The sequence below is a fragment of the Mustela nigripes genome, chromosome 1, assembly GCF_022355385.1.
Source record: "Mustela nigripes isolate SB6536 chromosome 1, MUSNIG.SB6536, whole genome shotgun sequence".
Lineage (NCBI taxonomy): Eukaryota > Metazoa > Chordata > Mammalia > Carnivora > Mustelidae > Mustela > Mustela nigripes.
In genome coordinates this window covers 41,426,546-41,443,887 of record NC_081557.1, presented here as the reverse complement: position 1 = coordinate 41,443,887, position 17,342 = coordinate 41,426,546, and the positions used below count along the sequence as shown (strand labels likewise).

The following is a 17,342-nucleotide window of genomic DNA, read 5'->3' as shown; positions in this document are numbered from 1 at the left end:
GGAATCACGTGGAATCTCTGCATGGAACTAAAGGATTATAATTTGACTAATGTTGTATATTAGTCCTTCGTACCAAAATCTTTTGTATTTGTAGTAAATTGTACTATTGTGACCATATTGTGAAAATTCTCATGGTAGTTGTGTTTTTTATGAAAGATAATGATCCTTAAGAGAAATTAATGGATTAAAATTTAATTTGTGCTGAAGAGACATGAAATTAGACTATTGCAAAATTATATAGGAATCTGGTTTCCTCTTAATACCTAGCATGAACATTCAGCATAATTTTAAGGTCGTACTTTTACAGAGCATCATTTATAAATTACTTGAAAATGTTGAAGAAATTGAAATTACTGGTTTTCGTATTAATTTTAAATTTATTCTCCAGATGTGTTTGAAGATTTCATTTCTCCTACCACTGCTGCCCAGACACTCTTGTTTACAGCTTGTAGCAAGAGGAAAGAGGTGAGTTGTTTAATATAGAGAAGTTTTGCTTTAATATTTAAAATCTGTTCAGATATACACTAAGCTTTTAACGTTAGCCATGTAAGTCATTTTGTCTTTTTTTTAGCGTTGTTAAGGATTGTTAGGAAATTGAATAAAGCATTAACTTTTCTTTTTTAATCTAGGTACTGCAAAAGACAATGGGATTTTGCTACCAGATTCTTACAGAACCAAATGCTGATCCGCGAAAAAAAGATGGAGCCCTGCATATGATTGGCTCTTTAGCTGAAATACTTCTGAAGGTATTTCTTCTTTTGTGTGCAGGTAGTTTAATAACAGTTTTATTGAGATACAGTTCACATACCATACTCTTTGCCCATTAAAGTGAGTAATTCAGTGGTTTTTATTATAGTCACAGAGTTGTACAACCATCAACCCCGAAAGAAACTATTAGCAGTTAATTTCCATTTTCTTCCAAACTTCTCACTCCTGGCTACCCCCCAATCTACTTCTCATCTCTATGGATTTGTCCATTTTGGACATTTCACGTAAAGGGAATACTATGTAACATGTGCTCCGTAAGAAATGGCTTTTTTCACTTGGCACAATATTTTCAAAGTTCATCCGTGTTGAGGCATATGTCAGTACTTCATTCCTTTTTGTTGCCAAGTAATAGCCCATTGTATCATATACCACATTTTATTTATGCATTCATCAGTTGGTGTACATTTGCACTATTTCCATTTTTTGGCTGTTTTGAATACTAAAGCTGGTCATTTATGCACACATCTTTGTGTGGACATAATATTTTCACTTCCCTTGGGTCACATACCTAGGAGTCAAATTGCTGTCATATTTTGAGAAACTGACAGACTGTTTTCCAAAGTGGCTGTATCATTTTATATTTTTTACCAGCAGTGTATGAGGGTTCCAATTGTCTTCACCAACAATTAATACCTTTTTATTGTAGCCGTCCTAGTTGGTGTCAAACAATACCTCATTGTGGTTTTGATTTACATTTCACCGATGAATAATAATACGGTGAATCTTTTTATGTGCATATTGGCTATTGTATATCTTCTTTGGAGAAATGTATATTCAAATCCTTGGTCTATTTTTTAACTGGGTATTTGTCCTTTCATTGTTTAATTGTTAAGAGTTCTTTGTTTATTCTAAATATTAGACCTTTTTCATATATATCATTTGCAAGTAATTTGTGGGTTATCATTTCACTTTCTTGATGTTTTTTGAAGTACAAGTTTTGATAAGATTCTGAAATTACGTCCAGTATATGTTTTCTTTTGCTGCTTGTGCTTAAGGTACTCCTTTTGGATGAGTTGTTTTATATTTATGTTGTAAGATAATTATGAAATAGTGTTTTTGCCTTCAAAAAATTTATCTCTAAAGAAATTTATAAACATGAATGAATCCATTCATAGTCTAGGAACGTCATGCTTTTGTGACATAAATTTCTATAAAGATTGGCCCTGGATTAGATTTATATTTAGGAATCTCAACCTAATTGTACACATTGTGTCTGACTTCATAAATGCGATCTGAAAGTTATTTTGCTTAAAAGTTAATAAGTGGTAACCAAAGTGTAAGTGGATATTTAGTCACAGAATCATTTAACTCCCAGGAACCTTGTTCCATATCACCGTGAGTTTGTAGGTATATTTTGTTTATATTTTAGTTTTTTTATACCTGTCCACCCATCCTTCTGTTAGCTTATAAGTTAAAAGACAGTGTTTATTTGTTACATGGCAGGCTGGGACTCTTTAGTGAGTTCTCTTGGCAAGTTCAGATTTTTCTGTTTTAACTTTCTATTTTTAAGTAATTTTAGACTTACAGAAAAATGGCAAAAATAGTTTCTCATTACTCTTCATCCACCTTCCCTTAATGTTAGCATCTAAGATAGCCATGTTGCAATTCTCAAAATCAGGAAATTAGGGCGCCTGGGTGGCTCAGTGGGTTAAGCCGCTGCCTTCGGCTCAGGTCATGATCTCGGAGTCCTGGGATCGAGTCCCGCATCGGGCTCTCTGCTCAGTGGAGAGCCTGCTTCCCTCTCTCTCTCTGCCTGCCTCTCCATCTACTTGTGATTTCTCTCTGTCAAATAAATAAATAAAATCTTAAAAAAAAAAAAAAATCAGGAAATTAATGTTGATAGCCTACTAGTCACTAATCTTACAGACCCCTTTCACATTGTGCAAGATTTCCCACTATGTCCTTCTTTATGGGCCATGATTCAGTCCAGGATCCCACATTGTATTTAGTTCCTATGTCTCAGTCTTCAGTTTTTCAAGCATATATTTTTAGATTTGATATAATATGCAATTCCAGGATTTCTTCTTTTTTTTTTTTTTAAGATTTTATTTATTTATTTATTTGACACAAAGAGAGAGATCACAAGTAGGCAGAGAGCCAGGCAGAGAGAGAGGAGGGGAGCCAGGCTCCCCGCTGAGCAGAGAACCTGATGCGGGGGTTCGATCCCAGGATCCTGAGATCCTGACCTGAGCTGAAGGCAGAGGCTTCACCCACTGAGCCACCCAGGTGCCCCCAGGATTTCTTCTTAAAAGCTTGTTACCACTTAGAAAAGACTCTAAAGATTCATGAGAATATAGTTTTTCTTTCCTTAACCATGCATTTTTAAAAACTTTAAATTTTATTTATTTGTTTATTTAATTTTTTTTAAGATTTTATTTATTTATTTGACAGACAAGATCAAAAGTAGGCAGAGAGAGAGGAAGGGAAGCAGGCTCCCTGCTGAGCAGAGAACCTGATTCGGGGCTCAATCCCAGGACCCTAGGATCATGACCTGAGCCAAAGGCAGGGGCTTCAACCCACTGAGCCATCCAGGCGCCCCAGAAAATTTTTTTTATTTTTTAAAGATTTTATTTATTTATTTGAGAGAGAGTGAGAGTGCATAAGCACAGGTGGGAAGGGGGAATAAGAGAGGGAGAAGCAAACTCCCCCTCTCCCAGCAGGATACCCAACATGGGGCATGATCTCCAGACCCTGAGATCATGACCTGAGCTGAAGGCAGATGCTTAACCAAGTGAGCCACTGAGGTACCCTGAGAATATCTTTTTAGATAACCAGATAATTACTTTGTAAGCAGGGTCTTTTCTCAGACTGTGTTGTATTCATTTAGAACTTTTTCAGTGAGGCTTTTTTCATTATAATAGTTTTAAAAGGTAAGGAATAAAATTAACCACACTCCCATTACTCAAACATGATTGCTGTTAAGATTTAGTAGAAAAACTTCCTAAGCAAATGAGGTAAAAGATTAAAGAAAAGGTATTCAGTGTTTTTTGATGGTGAAGTTTGAGAATGAGAAAATTAGATATGGATCCTGAGGTACAAAGAATCAGAATAAAAGTGTTTTTACATAGTTATTTTTAACATTTGTGTATTTATTTGGCATTTGAGTTGATTATATTTGGAATTCTTTGAAAAATAATTGTTGTTTATATTTACAGAAAAAGATCTACAAAGATCAGATGGAATACATGTTGCAGAATCATGTATTCCCTCTCTTCAGCAGTGAACTAGGCTATATGAGAGCAAGGGTATGTTTTCATCCTTATTCACTTACATATTTATGTTTTGTAATGAATGACTGCTTATGTGGACTTTTATGTGGAGCCTCTTTAATGCTCACCTTAATAAAAGCCTTATTTCCTTTTAGACCTCTGTTTCATATAAATATTAAATGGCTGCTGTAATGTGTGCATAGTTTTCATCTGTGTCTGATAGCAGTGTCTGTCTGTGTTTTGCATTCAGACCTTGCTATCCACACAAATGTCATGCAGCCAAAGAATAATTTGGGATCATAGTACTGGTCTAGTGTTGTGTCTCTGGGCATATCTACCACTGGCCAGCCTCCAGATTCCCACACAGAACTTTTGGAATAACATACTGTAGCTTGGGGCAGTTTAAGGATAGGATATCTATAGTAACTCACTGCATTTTTTAATAAAAGGCTTGCTGGGTCCTTCACTATTTTTGTGAAGTAAAGTTCAAAAGTGACCAGAACCTGCAAACGGCCTTAGAGCTGACAAGAAGATGTCTGATTGATGATAGGGAAATGCCCGTGAAAGTGGAAGCTGCCATTGCACTTCAGGTGTTGATCAGCAATCAAGAAAAAGGTAAAGGATTTATATCTCAAAAATAGTGCAGTGTTTTTACAAATAATTTTAAAAGGCATAATCCTAGAAACTTGACACATTTTCTTCCCCTGTATGGGAAAGTATCTGTTATTTGATATATGTTATATCAGGTTTTAGGAGGTTTGGGCCAAATTTTTTTTCTCTTACAGCTAAAGAGTATATTACACCATTCATCAGACCTGTAATGCAAGCTCTTCTTCATATAATAAGAGAAACAGAAAATGATGATCTTACCAATGTAATTCAGAAAATGATCTGCGAGTATAGTGAAGAAGTTACTCCTATTGCAGTAGAAATGACACAGCATTTGGTATGTTATTTGAACCAATCATTTATTCAGTACTTAATCTTTTATTAAGTATGTTCATAGAGCTTACTGTATATCAGGTAGTTTTAAGCCTTACATCTGTATTTAATTCATACATTTAGCTCATTTAATTCTATATAAAAAATATATTTTTATATATTTATATATAAAATATATTTGTATGTTTTTAATATATTCATATACTGAGAGAAAATGTGAGCTCTAAAAAGAGCCATTCAGGTACCCCAGGTAGTTTTCTTTTCTTTGTTTTTTAAGATTTTATTTATTTGACAGAGAGAGAGCATAAGTAGGGGGAGTGGGAGAGGGAGAAGCAGTCCTCCTGCCAAGCAGGGAGCCCAATCTGGGCCTCAGTCCAAGGACCCTGGGATCATGACCCCACCCGAAGACAGATGCTTAACAACTGAGCCACCCAGGCGCCCCTGTTGTTGTTGTTGTTTAATGAAATTTATAAACAGTAGCTACTCAATAGTTGGCCTTTGTTTACTGTACATAGCCCCAAACTTCTGAGAATTAACAATGTAAATTGTTTAAGGGTAATAGAAAGCATGAACATGCCCTAACAACTACCATTCATAATCCCAGTACAGTGATTTATTTGATGCAGTTTATATTTTTGCTGAGTATTGAGGTTTCAGGAATCTAGGTCTTGGTATCTGCTGTGGATTTAAGCAAAAGCAGAATTTTGTGAAAACCTGATTTTGAAATGGGGAAGGATATTTGAATAACTGTAGCAACATTCATTAAATATGTATATTGCATTTATAATAAGCTGGTTATTAATTAGGACTCCATCCTTTACTCCTCAGAATTTTGACAAAAAGCCTTGATTAATGTACCTATATTTGGGCATTGTCAAATGTTAGCCAATAATATTAATAAGAATATTGATAATATTAGGCAGTTTCTATGCCTTACCTCATTTAAGCCTCAAAGTATCTCTATGATAAAGTTCTCAAATGAAATGTCAGGAGACAGGTCAAGTAACTTAAGGTCAGCTAGTAAGTGGTAGTACCTTCTGATTGTAGAGCCCAGACTCTTAATATTAATCAGTGGTAACATTGATTGGTTTTGCTGTCTCTGTGAGAACATTTTAAAAATTAAGTTTTAGACCAAAATGTGTTTATACTGCTATAACGGCAAGTCTAAATTTATATTCTCTTAATTCTAGGCAATGACATTTAATCAGGTAATCCAGACTGGGCCAGATGAAGAAGGAAGTGATGACAAAGCAGTTACTGCTATGGGAATTCTGAATACCATCGACACACTTCTTAGTGTAGTTGAAGATCATAAAGAGGTAAAATGATTCAGTGTTATAAGGTTTTTGATCCAGGTAATGATCCAAGTTTTAGGGAATTTAAAGCCGTTTTTCAGCAATAGTTATAATGCATTTTTGGAAGACTCTGGCTTATGTAAATTCTCTGACTGTTCCATCTTTTAACTAGTTCCCTTTTTTAAGGAAAAGGTTGTTATCTTACAAATATTTTAGGTTCTTTAGTATTAGAAGGAATAGGAAGGAGGTATTTGTATTACCGTATCTTTACTTCAAGGCTTTGGATTTTGGCAGCCTCTTAGGTTAACTCTCAGATCCAGATCCAGTAGTGTGGTAATTCCTAGGAAAACCTTCCTAGTTCCTAGTTTTCCCATTTTATTTTATTTTTTTAGGATTTTTACTTATTTGTTTGACAGAGAGAGATCACAAGTAGGCAGAGAGGAAGGCAGGGCAGGGGATTGGGAAGCAGGCTCCCTGCTGAGCACAGGGCCCCATCCCAGAGCCCTGGGATCATGACCTGAGTAGAGGTAGGCAGAGGCCTAACCCACTGAGCCACCCAGGCACCCTGTTTTTTTCTTTAGAAAGGGATGGTCAAAGGAAGAGAATCTTATGCAGACTCCATGTCCAGCACAGAGCCCATTGCAGGGCTCAATCTCAAAACCCTGAGATTTTTTTTTTTTTTTTTTTTTAAGATTCTATTTATTTATTTGAGAGAAATTACAAGTGGAGGGAAGAGGTAGAGGGAGAAGCATACGGGCCTTGGTCTCAGGAGTCCAGAATTATGACCTGAGCCTAAGGCAATTTTTTTTTTTTTTAAGATTTTATTTATTTATTTGACAGAGAGAAATTACAAGTACACTGAGAGGCAGGCAGAGAGAGAGAGAAGGAAGCAGGCTCCCTGCTGAGCAGAGAGCCCGATGCGGGACTCGATCCCAGGACCCTGAGATCATGACCCGAGCCGAAGGCAGCGGCTTAACCCACTGAGCCACCCAGGCACCCCACTAAGGCAAATATTTAACTGATTGAGCCACCCAGGCGTCTTTCTAGTTTTTATTTTTATTTTATTTATTTATTTTTTTAATTTTTTAAAAAGGTTTTATTTATTTATTTGACAGACAGAGATCATAAATAGGCAGAGAGACAGGCAGAAAGAGGAGGAAACAGGCTCGCTGCTGAGCAGAGAGCCCGATGCGGGGTTCGACATGACCTGAGTCAAAGGCAGAGGATTAACCACCAAGCCATCCAGGCGCTCCTAGTTTTTATTTTTTAATTAAAATAAAATTTTTTTAATGATGGTAAACTGCACATAACATAAAATTTACCATCTTAACCATTTTCAAAGTACAGTTGAGTGGCATTAAGTATACATTGTTGTGCTACCATTACTATCATCTTTATAGTTTTCTCTTATAGTTGTCTATTTTTTTTTAATATTTTATTTATTTGACAGACAGAGATCATAAGTAGGCAGAGAGGCAGGCAGAGAGAGAGGAGGAAGGAGGCTCCCCTTGATGCAGACAGCCGGGTGTGGGGCTCGATCCCAAGACCCTAAGATCATGACCTGAGCTGAAGGCAGAGGCCTTAACCCACTAAGCCACCCAGGTGCCCCATCTTACAGTTGTCTTTAAAGAGAATTGTAATCATGAATTTTTAAAAATGGAGTAATTTAAGACGTTCAAAAAGGATAAAGAACAGAAAACTATAACCAGTACCCTTTAGCTACCACCTAAATTTATTAGATTTTAACATTTTATAGTATATCCTTTAGACTTTATTTCCATTAAGAACAACAATTTCAGATAGATGTAATTGAAGCCTTTGGAGGACCTCTTTCTAATCTCATTTCCCTGCTTCTTTCCCTTAGAAGTAACCAGTGTCCTGAATTTGGTGTTTATAATTCCAGTGCAGATATTTATATCCATAAATCATAATTCCATGTTATCTTCAAATTGCCTTTTGCAACCAGAGATTTTTGGTAAACTATTTATATTCTGCATTATAATTGGAGATAGGAAGAAGCCATGAGGAATTCTGTAGCTGTGTCTGGTTAACAAAACAAATGTTACTATATTTGAAGAGTTGAAAATGTTTTAAGTATATGTAATTGAAATGAATGTCCTGGTTCTGTATCCAGTTAGTAAATTTTATTTTGTCTCCCCTCTTCACTTTTTAAACATTCTCATGGCTTCCAGAGATTTGGGATCTGATTGAGGATTATACTGACAGTTAACGAGGAATTTGTGTTTTTGGTCTTGGGGTGTGGTTCACTGTAGCTAACAATTGTGTGAATAGAGGTGACTTAAGAATTAGTGAAAGTGGTAAAAATAATGCCTTTTTTCAAATAATTTTTCTGTAAGCTATTGAGAGTGACTCTTCAGTTACATCAGGGCTGAGTTGATCTATATTTAATCTATCTGCAAAATGATTTGGCTCCTGTATTTTCATAATTACTTACATTTTCCTAAGGTACTGTTTTTTCCTTTACTTCTTAGGTAAACTGTGCAAGTGATTTTTTTGTGTGTGTTTCATTATAATGGTATTTTACTAAATTTCAATTCCACATTGACCCACAATTTTATAATGAGTCACTTCAAACAAAGATTTAAAATGTATTTTAATAAGCAGTGAATTGCATTATACATTACTTATTAATTAATAAACTGCTGTGCTACAGTTACATATACTTTTTTCTTCTCTTTTAGATAACCCAGCAGCTTGAGGGAATCTGCTTACAGGTCATTGGAACTGTTTTACAGCAGCATGTCTTAGGTATATACCTTTACTTATGCTTAGAATTTCCTGCTTTTTCATATCAGCAAGCACTGTCCGAATGACTCCATATTCTCTTTCAGAATTCTATGAAGAGATCTTCTCTTTAGCACATAGTTTGACGTGTCAACAAGTGTCTCCACAAATGTGGCAGTTGCTACCTCTAGTATTTGAGGTTTTTCAGCAAGATGGCTTTGATTACTTTACAGGTAAGACAAGTAAACATAGAAATACTGATGATTTCCCCATTTTGATTTATTTTTAGTATATCACTTGAACATATGCTTTTGAATATTCTAAGGCTTCTTTATTTACAAGTCTTCATTTGTAGTTAATGCTCAAAGATGATAACATTGATTTCCATTATATATTTTGATTTAGTTATCCTTTGTTTCCTTTAACACATTTTCTCAGCATCCTGCTCCTGTCAGTCTTTTTGTACAATATATAATAATACTCCTTGCATTACACACACACACTCACACTCTCTCTCTCTCTCTCTCTCTCTCTTACAGACCAGTCGCATATTTGCTTTCTTTTTCTATGGCTATTTTTCAGAAACAGCATTTGTATTAGTAAAGATATTTGACTTATATTACTTTTTATGTTTTTAACTCATTTTTAATATTTTTATGCTTTTTGTTAATACAGATATGATGCCTCTGCTCCATAATTACGTAACAGTTGATACAGACACACTTCTCTCTGATACCAAGTATCTTGAAATGATATATAGTATGTGTAAGAAGGTAGGTCATTTTTTAGTTAATATAAGGAGATATGTCATGAGGCTGGTGCTGTGATAAGTATGAAATTGTGAAAAGTCACATGACACATTATAGTGAACACTATATGGGTCTGACAGAATAAGGGCTTTAAAAGTTATAAACTAGAAGACTGATTCCTACATGCCACAATAATGGCTTTGAGGAGTATTTGTCTTCTGTCTGCCCTGATTTTTTTTTTTTTTTTTTTTTTTTAAAGACTTTATTTACTTCAGAGAGGGCGGGCACGAGAGGGGCAGAGGGAGCAGCATACTCCCCGCAGAGCAGGGAGCCTGACATAGGACTCAGTCTCAGGACCCTGGGATCGTGGCCTGAGCTGCAGGCAGACACTTAACCCACTGAACCACCCAGGTTCCCCTGTCTGGCCTGACATTTTATTGGAGTTATAAATGTTTTTATGTTTAGAGTGCCTGGAGCTTACCTTGGCCTAGTTCTTTGCTAGCCTTTGAATCAGAAGAAGGAAAGAACAAGAATTTATTTGAGAGATATTTGAAAGGATCAGAAATAAAGAGGTTTCGTTTTAAGATTTTATTTATTTATATGACAGAGAGAAACAGTGAGAGAGGGAATACAAGCAGGAGAAGCAGGATAGGGAGAAGCAGGCTTCCTGCCAAGCAGGGAGCCCAATATGGGGCTTCATCCCAGGACCCTGGGATCATGACCTGAACCAAAGACAGACACTTGAAGACTGAGTCATCCAGGCCCCCCCCCCCAAAGATGTTTTATAAAGAAAATTCTTGGAAGATACAGGTTTATGAAGGCTTTACAGTGATTATTTAGTAAATAGCAAAATTGTAAAAACAAAGGGTTTACTTCAAGTCAGAAGTAATGGGGCACCTGGGTGGCTCATTGGGTTAAAGCCTCTGTCTTCGGCTCAGGTCAAAAAAGTCAAAAATACTGTGCCGTTTCTTGGAAAACTACAAGTAAATGTATTATGCCGAGTGTTTTGTGTGTTGTTTTGTTTTATTTTGTTTATTAATAATTTTCTTACACAAGAGATAGGGGATATAGTTTTTGAATTGGGGTCCTTCAGTATCAAAGTCAGTATAATTGGGTTTGCATTTCTTTTTTTTTTTTTAAAGATTTTATTTATTTATTTGACAGAGAGAGATCACAGTAGACAGAGAGGCAGACAGAGAGAGAGAGAGGGAAGCAGGCTCCCTGCTGAGCAGAGAGCCCGACGTGGGACTCGATCCCAGGGCCCTGAGATCATGACCTGAGCCGAAGGCAGCGGCCCAACCCACTGAGCCACTCAGGCGCCCCTGGGTTTGCATTTCTAACAGTGCTAAGAGACAGCTAGCTGTTTAACAACAGGCATTTTAGGGGTGCTTGGGTGGCTCAGTCAGTTAAGTGTCTGCCTTCAGTTCAGGTCATGATCCTGGGGTCCTGGGATTGAGGCCCAAGTCGTCAGGCTCCCTGCTCAGTAAGGAGCCTGCTTTTCCCTCTGCTCCCCACTTGTGCTCTCTCTCTTGTGCGCTCACTTGCTCTCTATCTCAAATAAATAAATAAAATCGTAAAAACAAAGCAAAAACACCAGGCATTTTAAAAATGATTTTGGGGGTGCCTGGGTGGCTCAATCATTAAGTGTCTGCTTTAGGCTCGGATCATGGGATTGAGCCCTGCATCAGGCTCCCTGCTCAGCAGGAGGCCTGCTTCTCCCTCTCCCACTCCCCCTGTTTGTGGTCCCTCTCTCACTGTCTCTGTCAAATAAATAAATAAAATCTTTAAAAAAAAAAAAAAAGAAATTATTTGCTCCATGGAATTTTTAGAGGGGTTTGTCTTCATTGATATCTTTTCTTTCTGAACACCTAGTCACAAAATAATCATCTGGTGTACTATTCATTATTTATTGTCAATTATACAGTTAATGTTAATACTCTGGTAATAGTGATATCTGTCTGTACCAAATCCTTTCTTTTCCAGAAGTTACTCATAACACTTGAGAGTTCTCTAAGTAGCAAGCCAAGTCCATGTTTTTTATTTCTTGCTTGGGGATAGCATTTGCCATCAACAAGCTGCTGCTGCTTCCTCCTCTCCCAGTCCAGTGACACTGTTTTTTATTTTATGAGACTTGTGTAAGGAAATGTCTTTCTGGGGCGCCTGGGTGGCTCAGTGGGTTAAAGCCAGGATCTTGGGATCGAGCCCCACGTCGGGCTCTCTGCTCAGCAGGGAGCCTGCTTCCTCCTCTCTCTTTGCCTGCCTCTCTGCCTACTTGTGATCTCTGTCTGTCAAATAAATAAAATCTTTAAAAAAAAAAATGTCTTTCCTAGCAATGTCAGCTTATTATTATTACTTATTTTTTTGTACTTCTTTACATAGGAGCCTAATATCCCTGAGAAAGGTAGGGTGCTTTAGCTATGATGGTTGTATGAGAAGATAGTGTTTTTCAACATGCTGTAGTTCAGAATGGCACTACAAGGGAGGTGATTTGATTATGTAGACTAAGGTGTGGGATTGCTGAGATACAGCCAACCAGTAACTCCAAATCCTCACAGTTGCTTTAGATTCGTGTCTGTACAATGAATATGTAATGATTTATATTAATTAGAGTATCTTAAAAACTCCAGGGACTATAGACGGAGGACAGGTATTCTCTGATTTAAAGGTTTCATGATGCCTTATTGCAGTTTTTTGTTTTTGTGTTGATCAGGTTCTTACAGGAGTTGCAGGAGAAGATGCAGAGTGTCATGCAGCAAAATTGTTAGAGGTCATTATTCTACAATGCAAAGGGCGTGGCATTGACCAGGTCAGTGAGGCTAAGTATTTATGATTCCCATTTGAGGCTTCATAGAATCTTTGTCTCCACTTTTCTTTCTTTTGGGACAGTTGTGTATTTTCTTTATTATTGTTTATTACGACACTAGATAACACTTTTTAATCATTGGTCTACAATTTAACCAATATATAATGATCATGTGTTTAAATATGTATGGAAATATGACTGACAAGTTTTATGGCTGTTTGTTATCATGCATGGTAAGATTTATAGTTGGCTGTGAGCTTATTGTTTGCCACATTATCACTTTACAGTAAGATAGATTTAGTTGTTAAATTTCCATGGTCTGTTTCCAGCTTTACTGATATATTTGAAATACAACATCATATAAGCTGAAGGTATATGATATGAATTGATACAGGTATATATAGTGTGAAGTGATTATTACAGTAAGATTAGTCAGTAAGAATACTGTGGATCCAGCTGGCTATCGTGATGAGGCTCTGATAGCCTGGTGAAAACTTGTTTTCTCTAAAGTTAGATTTCTCAGTAAATGCCTCAATAGTAAAAACTATTAGGTTATCTAATGAAGACAAAAAGAGGTTAGTTGAGGCAACAGTTAATATGGGAGGATGGTTAGACTGCTGTCACTTAAGGTTTTGGAATATTTTCCTGTCTTTCTTTATAGTGCATTCCCTTATTTGTGGAAGCAGCTTTAGAGAGACTGACAAGAGAGGTGAAGACAAGTGAACTTCGGACAATGTGCCTGCAAGTTGCCATTGCAGCTTTGTATTATAATCCACACCTGCTTCTCAACACCTTAGAAAATCTTCGCTTCCCTAATAATGTTGAACCAGTTACAAATCATTTTATTACGCAGTGGCTTAATGATGTAGATTGTTTCTTAGGGTAAGTGACATATATTGGATCTTTGTTTATTTAACTTTGTGAGAAACTCTGCTTATTAAAAAAGAAGAAGAAGAAAATCTTTATTTTATTTTATTTTTTAGGCTTCATGACAGAAAGATGTGTGTTCTGGGTCTCTGTGCTCTTATTGATATGGAACAAATACCACAAGTTTTAAATCAGGTTTCTGGACAGATTTTGCCAGCTTTTATCCTTTTATTTAATGGATTAAAAAGAGCATATGCCTGCCATGCAGAACATGAGAATGACAGTGATGATGATGATGAAGCTGAAGATGATGATGAAACTGGTAAGGGATTTGTGGTGGAAGAAGCCAAACTTACCTAGTTAGAAATCAGTGGCCTTTTTTTTTTTTTTTTAACCTTCTAAAGAAATGTAGAATCATATGCAAATGCTTTCATGTTTGTTCATTCATAGAGAGACTACCTTATCTTCCTGCTAGAGGATAAGGTCTGTGAAGGCAGAACTTGGACTAGGTCTCATGACATGTAAAGCATTTCTAGCCATTTATGGTTTTTGCTGTTGACAAACATCTATCATTTATTAGTGCTAAAACCTGAGTATACCTGTACCATAAAATTAATTTGATTAGACGTTAGCTAATACATTCCTTCTTCTAGACACCAGTCTACAAGAGTATAAATTGATAGAATGTTGGTTAAGAGAAATTATTATAATGGTTTCAGAATAAGATAGGTATTGCCATTTTTGTCTTTTATCATTCACCAACTTGGCCTTTTAAATAAAAACTCACAAAAAATGTTCTGTGGATACAAGATAAACTGTATTATTTTAGGGGCGCCTGGGTGGCTTAGTGGTTTAAGCCACTGCCTTCAGCTCAGGTCATGATCTCAGGGTCCTGGGATTGAGCCTGGCGTCAGGCTCTCTGCTCAGCAGGGAGCCTGCTTACCCCTGTCTCTCTGCCTGCCTGTCTGCCTACTTGTGATCTCTCTCTGTGTCAAATGAATAAATAAAATCTTTAAAAAAAAAAAACTATATTATTTTACTCTTGGTGTTTGGTTCGGTATATACCATAAGGCCCAGAGCGCAAGTGCTGAATCTCATATTATGTAATCCTTTTTCAAACCTCTGGTATTAGGAATTGTGGTTGGGTTTCTTGGATTTCTGTGATATTTTTTTATTCTACTTATTCCCAAATATTGTATTTACTTAACTGTTTATTTGAAAGAGAGCATAAGAGCAGGAGTAGGAGGGGTAAAAGGTAGGGCAGAAAGAATCTCAAACAGATTTTACTCTCAGGGAACCCCAGCTTGGATCTTGATCTCATGACCTGAGCCGAAACCAAGAGTCAGATGGTTAACTAATTGCACCAACTAGGTGCTCCGCAGAATATTGTATTTAAACACCAGTTTCTGGAACTTGAATTTATTTAGTTGTGATTTGTAATTTACTAAATGTGATCACTGTCAGTTTGTTGAGTAAGAGAATACTTCATTGTTAACAAATGTACCTATTTATGACTTAAAGAGGAACTGGGGAGTGACGAAGATGATATTGATGAAGATGGGCAAGAATATTTGGAGATTTTGGCTAAGCAAGCAGGTGAGGATGGAGATGATGAAGATTGGGAAGAGGATGATGCTGAGGAGACTGCTCTGGAGGGCTATTCCACAATCATTGATGATGAAGATAACCCTGTTGATGAGTATCAGATATTTAAAGCTATATTTCAAAGTAAGTCGACTTATGTAAGATTTGTAATTCCGATAGCTCTGTATGATCCATTTCTCTGTACTTGTCTGTTCTTATTTGTGTCTGTCACTTAAAGAAGGGATTTTAGGTATATCAAACCCAAACTTGACTTGATTGATTGAGGGGATTGGTAGCTGAAGTATCCAAAGTTACTATTGTTGCCATAGAGTTGTAGAGCATTTCCTCATTTTATTACTTTACTTCTATTTAAGTTATCATATTGAAACATGCACATTATAGGAAGGTAGTATATTTCAAAATTTATACAATGACAATTCCTCTTTCCCACTTCTGATTGCTCTTTCAGCTTTCTCCAGAAGTATGCACTCTTGTATCTGTTTGTTGTGTGTTTATGTATGTGTATCTTTGTTTTCCCCTCCAGCTAAAACCATAGTTAACTTTCTGAGAAGTTGACCATTTTTAATATTAATGGTCTTAGAATCCCTTTTTTTCCTGTAATACATTGTATGTGCCTTTGCCATCCTTTACTTGGACTTCAACAAAATATAACATCTCTGTTCTGCCCAACTTAAGAAATTAAAATTGGCATTATATTTGAAACACCCTTTCTCCACAGAGTTATAACTCTTCTATCATTCCTATGTATTATGAGAACTTTGATGTGGAATAAATTCTCTGATAACCAAGGCATTAGTCTTCCAAACCCATGACAAACCAATTATGATGCAAGGTACAGAAACACAAAGGAATGGTTTCTGAGCTACATGGCAGGCATCAAGAATTGATTGGGTGCCATGAATTACTGACTTGTTTTTGTCTGTGACTGTATATAAGTCTATAAAATACAAAGTTAATCCCAAAGGATGGCTTATAGTAGAGGGCCTGCGAATAGTAAGTGCAGTGAAGTAGAAATAGAAAAGCATGTGATTAGGTGTCCTTTAATCCCCTTAATTTCCCACCCGCCCCCCAAAAAACCCTGCCATCTGGTACATGGGGAAATCAGTTTTCAGTCATGGAATTACTGTGTTAAAAACTTCTTTTGTGGAAAGTCTTTCTAGAGAACTTTTTTCTCTGACTCCGCAGACACCTACCCCTTTATATAGCTGCTTAATTGAAATAGAGAAATACATGGTCAGACTTGATACACTTATATGTCAATTTATTAGTGCATAATTTTTATGAAACACTGAGATTTTAATACCTGGTCATGTCACATGCTGGCAAAATTTGTTAACCATTTCGGCTATAATATAAAATGTGAGCATTTCAATACTGCAGAACTACCATTGGAAAAAGACAGTAGATGTATTTAAGGAAAGTTTTTGACAAGGCAGCACAGAACAAAATAAGGCATTTATTTTGTAACCATTCACTCTTTTCTTGATCTACTTAATGCTTCTGATTTTTGTTTTTTAATTTTGGAATTTGAGAATTCTAACCAAGGTAGCCTTGATCAGTTGCTTTGAACTCTGAATCTTTTATACAGGTTGGTTTATTTTTAAAGTTTCCCTACTTTGTTACTTAATAATATAAGAACTGGTTCAGGGGTGCCTGGGTAGCTCAGTGGGTTAAAGCCTCTGCCTTCAGCTCAGGTTATGATTCCGGGGTCCTGGGATCGAGCCCTGCATTGGGCTCTCTGCTCAGCAGGGACCTGCTTCCTCCTCTCTCTCTCCCTGCCTTTCTGCCTACTTGTGATCTCTGTCAAATAAATAAAATCTTTAAAAAAAAAAAGAGAGAAAGAAAGAAAAAGAAAAGAAAAGAGCTGGGTTCAGCTCTGATTTCTTTCCTTTTTTTTTTTTAAGATTTTATTTTTTATTTTTTTATTTATTTGATAGAGAGACACAATGAGAGAGGAACACAAGCAGGGCGAGTGGGAAAGGGAGAAGCAGGCTCTCTGCTCTGCAGGACTCTATTCCAGGGATCATGACCCGATCCAAAGGCAGACACTCAACAATTGAGCCACCCAGGTGCCCCAAGCTGATTTCTTATTTGCTGGAAATATGAAGTATGATAATAATTAGATTTTTTTGTAGCATAAAGCCAGACCAGAATTTTTTTTTTCCCTTTATCTTTTGTTTCACAAATAACTTAAAGTAACTTAAATTACTTCTGGGAAGATATAAAGTAGATCAGAATTTCAGAACTGGAGGTGAAGTAGAAGGAACATATTATAAGGAACTGTCAGGCCTTTCATATTATTGCCCTTTTCCCCCATGTTTTTTTTTTTTTTTTTTTTTTTTTTTTTTTTTTTTTTTTT

The 17,342-nt window shown here is 36.4% G+C and overlaps 1 protein-coding gene and 1 non-coding gene across 3 annotated transcripts in view; both read left to right on the top strand.

Moving 5' to 3' along the window:
• The window catches only part of IPO7 (importin 7), a 57,021-nt gene that overhangs the window by 36,479 nt on the left and 3,200 nt on the right, over positions 1-17,342 (top strand). For both annotated transcript variants that reach the window (XM_059408546.1, XM_059408555.1), the window contains 13 exons: positions 389-465; positions 630-746; positions 3,924-4,013; positions 4,427-4,592; positions 4,763-4,923; positions 6,110-6,238; positions 8,917-8,983; positions 9,067-9,192; positions 9,635-9,732; positions 12,419-12,514; positions 13,173-13,393; positions 13,495-13,700; positions 14,900-15,106. In XM_059408546.1, coding sequence (XP_059264529.1) covers positions 389-465; positions 630-746; positions 3,924-4,013; positions 4,427-4,592; positions 4,763-4,923; positions 6,110-6,238; positions 8,917-8,983; positions 9,067-9,192; positions 9,635-9,732; positions 12,419-12,514; positions 13,173-13,393; positions 13,495-13,700; positions 14,900-15,106 — 1,761 coding nt within the window. The remainder of the gene's footprint in view (positions 1-388; positions 466-629; positions 747-3,923; positions 4,014-4,426; positions 4,593-4,762; positions 4,924-6,109; positions 6,239-8,916; positions 8,984-9,066; positions 9,193-9,634; positions 9,733-12,418; positions 12,515-13,172; positions 13,394-13,494; positions 13,701-14,899; positions 15,107-17,342) is intronic.
• Positions 4,163-4,346, top strand: LOC132009520 (small nucleolar RNA SNORA23). The gene has a single exon (XR_009401986.1). It is a non-coding gene; the product is annotated as a small nucleolar RNA SNORA23 (small nucleolar RNA).